This window comes from Papaver somniferum, unplaced genomic scaffold (assembly GCF_003573695.1).
Source record: "Papaver somniferum cultivar HN1 unplaced genomic scaffold, ASM357369v1 unplaced-scaffold_10, whole genome shotgun sequence".
NCBI lineage: Eukaryota > Viridiplantae > Streptophyta > Magnoliopsida > Ranunculales > Papaveraceae > Papaver > Papaver somniferum.
Genome location: NW_020618825.1, coordinates 11,988,455 through 11,993,844, shown reverse-complemented (window position 1 = coordinate 11,993,844; position 5,390 = coordinate 11,988,455). Strand labels below are relative to the sequence as shown.

Genomic DNA, 5,390 nt, shown 5'->3' with positions numbered 1-5,390 from the left:
CAGCGGAACGTATGCCTCAAAAAATCACGGTATGCCCCAAAACAGGTTTCTTATGAAATTGGTCTAAGTAGCTAATTCTGCAAATGGGCCTAAATCATTTTCTACACCAAGCTTATACATTTTTGTTCAATCTAGCTAGCTCAAGTTTGGGCTTGAAAATGAGTTGAAGGCAGGCCTAGACGGAATTTCCCAGTTGTTGCGGACAGAGCAACCACTATGTGGGAGGCATTAGGTGCACCATGCCAAGTAGTCCAACAAACAATGCATGATTCCACATTTTTCTCTTGCAACATTCTTTCTCATCATCTTCCTCTACTACTACTATACACAAACTTCACGTAACTGATCAGATTCTTCTGAAATAGAAAAAACCTCAAATTACATTCTTCTCTACGGCGTTGATGAGCGCAAACTTCGCGCATCGATACGCAACCTAAACGCTCTCTACCTGAGCGGCGGCATCCGTCTTCTTATACATAATAATATCTATAGCTATTGGCTATTGCTTCATTACTCTGATATTACCAAAAAAAAAACTTAAAAGACAAAATCTCAAAGTGGTTCTTGCATTGTAACCACAATGGGACTGGTTACGACATGTTTACCGTCTTTCCAATGTATCGAACCGCTTCTCACAAGCGAACTCCCTGCAGTCAAGTTCACTTGCCTTGCTTCAACCCTGACAACAAAATTCAGTTTCTGGCCCATCCTTCTGAAAACAAGAATCATTGGCTTCACTGTCACTCTGATTCCTCTCGGAGGTTTGATTGTGACCCGATAAACCGATTTCGCGTCGCCAACGTTCGTCACGGAACGGATGAAGTGTGTCGACATTTTCTTCTTGCCGTATTGTTGAAACACAGCGTTCATGGACGGGTAATTCAAGTTGCCACTGTGACCGGCTTTTCTTGCGCCTTTGCAATCCGCTTTTTTCCGGGTTATCGTCATGATATTCCGCCCGGTGTAATTCGAGTTGCAGAGGAAATCGACGTAATCGTAGGATGAAATGTCGTAGACCAAACCAGGATCCATAGCCTTTTGTGGATGAACATGACCTGCACCAAAATCCATAACTGTTGATGTATTGCCCGTAGATTCGTCAAGCATTGTTTCGCCACGGTTATCAGCTGTGTACGCAGTAGTCATCAAAGCAGACCGGATTGCAGCAGGACTCCATTCCGGATGTGCCGCTTTCAACAAAGCAGCCAAACCAGACACATGCGGACATGCCATGGAAGTGCCTGAAAGTATATTGAACTCGGTTCTCCGTTTATCGGTAGGAAGCCCGGACGGACCGACACGGTCAGGCCAAGCCGCAAGGATGTTCAAACCAGGTGCAATAACATCAGGCTTCAAAATGTCAGGTGATTCAGGATTAGGACCGCGAGCAGAAAACGATGCAACAACCGGAGCCGGCCTAACTCTTAATCGAGTACCCTTGAATAGTATTCTAGCTGTAGGCTTTGTCCGGGTCTTGGAGCAAGACGCCATATACCTGCGGATCTCCTCGCCACCTGAAGCTCCAACTGAAGTTGCTGGCAAAACATGGCAATCTGCAACCAAACCTTCCCCATCAAAAACACCATTCGCTATAATCATTCCAACTCCGCCGGATTTCTTCACAACTTCGCCTTTCGTCTCCCGCGAAATCATGCCTCTATCGCACAAAACGATTTTCCCTTTGGCGAATTTAGGATCTAACGAGCCTTCTAAACACAATGAGGATGAATATCCGTCACCACCACTACCTTCACCGCTGCCAGCATAAACTAGCTCATATTGTTTCCCCGGAGACAATCCGCGTCCACCGTAAATGCTCATCCCCGGAACTACCTTCCCATTACCAAGCTTCACATGAGCTGGAAAATCTCTATCAATTGTACCTGCACCGACAGTCGTAACCCAAGGAGCAACATTTGTTACACTCAGTCCTCCTGGACCGCTATTCCCCGCCGAAGCCGAAACAAAAACACCGTGATCAGAAGCACCAAAAGCACCAATTGCAATCGAATCGAGATAATACGGAACCACAACTCCGCCAACACTCAAAGAAACAACATCGACGCCATCTGACACCGCAGCATCAAACGCCGCTAAGATATCCGCATCATAGCAACCAGCAGCCCAGCACACTTTATAAACAGCTAGGCGAGCCTTAGGCGCCATTCCTGCAGCTACACCACGAGCATACCCAAGAGTTGATGCTGGAAAAACATACCGCCCCGCCGCAATCGAAGCCGTATGAGTACCGTGACCGTCGGTATCCCGCGGCGACCGCAACTCCGAACTCTCATTCATTTTCCCGTTCGTCGATTCGTATCCCGCACTGAAATACCTGGCTCCGATCAATTTCCGGTTACAAGTATGTGGACCGAAATCTTTTGTACTTACACATTCACCTTTCCATCTCAACGGAACCGGACCCAAATCTCGATCATGAAAACTTTTCCGTTCCGGCCAAATTCCGGTGTCTAACACACCGATAACTAAATCAGAACCGAAATCAGATTCTTTCAACAACCCGGAGCTGTCTTTAGTTTTTAATCCAAGGAACTGTGGCGATCTGGTTGTTTGAATTTGACGTACTTGTTCGGGTATTACCGCAATTACACCCGGAAGTTTTTCGAGTTTTGTTGCTTCTAATGGTGTCAACTTTACTGAAAATCCATGGAATACTTTCTCATATGCATGAATAATTCTACTTTCGCCGCGTATATTATTCTGAGATTTGAACCCGGGTTTTTCGTTACTATTGTTTTCAGATAATTCTACTGATAAAGAGACAGAGTTGAGTGTAGATTCATACCAGTGTTTAAAAGTAGGAAAAACGGATGGTTTCTCATCATGCTGAATCTGAACTATGTATGTGTTTTGATGATCAAGAACTGTGTATGAAATTGCTTTAATGGTGAACAAAGATAATAACACAAGTGATATTGTATAAAGATGATGAAATGCAGCCATTAGAGAGAAGCTGCTGCTCGTGAATGTCTCTGTTGATGAAGATTTATTAAGAGAGAAGAGAAGGAGGAGGAGGAGGAGACATTGTGTGGCTGGCGTTGATGGTCATATTAGTAACAAAGTGAGTGGTGTTATGGATTGTACTAACTTTGTCTGTAAATTTTGTGTCTTTTTATGTCATTATTTTAGCGAGGGTAAAAAAGCCTGATGCAGTACATTTTGTTTTAAAAGAAAGTAAATTTGGTGCCTAATTGTAGATTCTGGTCACAAGAGGATTTAACCTATGGCAAAGTAAACCCGGTAGTAAATTTTTGGACCTGGCGATGGCAAAGTAAGCAGGTCGTAAATATCTGCTGAATCCGATAGTGAAAAAGTAAACAGGTAGTGAATTTTAACCACTTTACCCTTATCTATGTGGGTTATTTGGCTTTTGGTACTTACATTTTGTCCAAAATTAGTGTTTGGTCTAACATTTGTCCAACTTAGGGTTTGGTACTTAAAAATAACGTTGACTCTTTAAAGTCTTGATTTCTGTTTAGTAATTATGAGAATAAATAAATAAAATTGATTTAACTGGTGTCGTTAACATCGCCGCTAGAAGAGTAACGCTCAACATAATCAAACTCGTTTTCTCAAGTTCTTCCCACCATTAATAGGCAGAAACAATAGCAGTACCATAAGAAAAATAAGAACCCTAGGAGAAAAATCATCAACAACGATGAAAAGACACAACAAACCCTTCTGTTGTCAACATATTCTCATTACAGTCGCCACCTCATCGACAATCAAGCTGAAGAACAACTTATCAAATAAAATTAAACAATATCCAACTGAAAAATAGCTTAAGCAAGTGAAATTAAGAAGGAAATTATGCTTAAATTAAAAATTTGCACACTCAGAATGTTATCTTTTATCCATCAATCTCTTCCAGGATCTTCATTGTACCCTTATGAAACCCAAATTACATAAGTGAATCGACAAGAACTAATCATTTATTTTCACTTCATCAGAATTGTCAATCGAAACAATAATGAATCCCAACTGATATGATTGAATCAATTCCGTTAGTACCCAAATTGAAACCCAAAGAAGAATCAAAACCCTAACCGAATAAAAATTGTACCATCACTAAATTATAATCATTTCTGCAACAACACCAACAGTAAATTAGACCCTCTGTTAGACTTTTTGTTTCACCTAAATCCCCAAAACCAGACCCTAGATTCTAAATCTCTGCAACAATGATTTTCTTCATCATTTGATCCAAGTACAACAAATCCTGATGTGTTAATAAGATAGGTTTCAATAAAAAGAAAGAAGGAAAATACTGAAGAGATTTTAGAGAAGGAGACGGCGGTAGCAGAGTTGTAATGGAGAAGAGGATAAATTTCTCCCATGTCTTGTGAAACTCGGTGCGATTTTGTGCAATTTTTCTTCTGATCTAATTTGAACCGTAGAAATTTTAAGGACTAACAAGTCTTTGTTACTAAACTCATAATTAAATTAGTATTTACACATTTTAAATTCAGAAAGTTAAAAACATCATCACATGATATAGTCAATGTAAGTCAACGTCTATTTCAAGTACCAAATCCTAAGTTGGACAAAAGTTAGACCAAACACTAACTTTGGACAAAATGTAAATACCAAAAACCAAATAATCCTATTTGTGTTGCTTGGGTATCATGGTAATTGAGTTTTTGTCCCTAACATTGAGAATATAATAAAGGGTAAAGCAGGAAAAATCATGAATATTTATAAAATCAATAAAAAAATTTACTCTAAGAGATTTTGACTATTCCGTCTATATCAAGCAGATATATGCTTAACCATGGAGTTTATGTCTCTAATAAATTGTCGTTGAATCAAACAATGCAATTTAGCAGATAGTGAATTTCAATTGATTTACAGATGCAAAGTCAAAAAAATCACTATTTTTGCATCAATGTTACATTGGGTAAGTACTTTCAATCATGCAAATAACCTTACAAAATACACTCGGAATTAAGACGACATGTACATTTTGGTAGATTTACAATAATTTACTCCAACGCATTCCCCGTCTAATACTGCAGACTCAATGGTCTCGGTATAACGGAATTGCAAGACTGCTCCAAGAAATTACCAAACTCTAAACGACCGTAATTACCGAGCAAAAACCACCACTTAGATATTTAAGATTCAAAGATAAATAAAATTGTTCAGTGGAAATATTATTTAGTCGTCGTTTAGTACGTTAGAATAAGAATGTCTCTCTACTTTCGAGATTTTCTTGGAACTTTTTATAACGTTTCCTATCGTGTCGTTTTTAAGCAATCTAATGGCTTCAATCAACACTCACCGTTGGATTGAGATCTGTGTGGGTTTTTATAACACAAAATTGGTCAAAAAGATCAAAACAAACAATTTATGGGTGAAATAGATTTCTA

At 39.6% G+C, this 5,390-nt stretch overlaps 1 protein-coding gene across 1 annotated transcript; it reads right to left on the bottom strand.

Moving 5' to 3' along the window:
- Positions 1 to 247: 247 nt before the first annotated feature.
- On the bottom strand, positions 248 to 3,087 carry LOC113326066 (subtilisin-like protease SBT1.5). Its single transcript, XM_026573873.1, has one exon. It carries the CDS (start codon positions 2,962 to 2,964, stop codon positions 553 to 555), a length of 2,412 nt encoding a protein of 803 aa, XP_026429658.1. The 5' UTR covers positions 2,965 to 3,087; the 3' UTR covers positions 248 to 552.
- Positions 3,088 to 5,390: the final 2,303 nt, after the last annotated feature.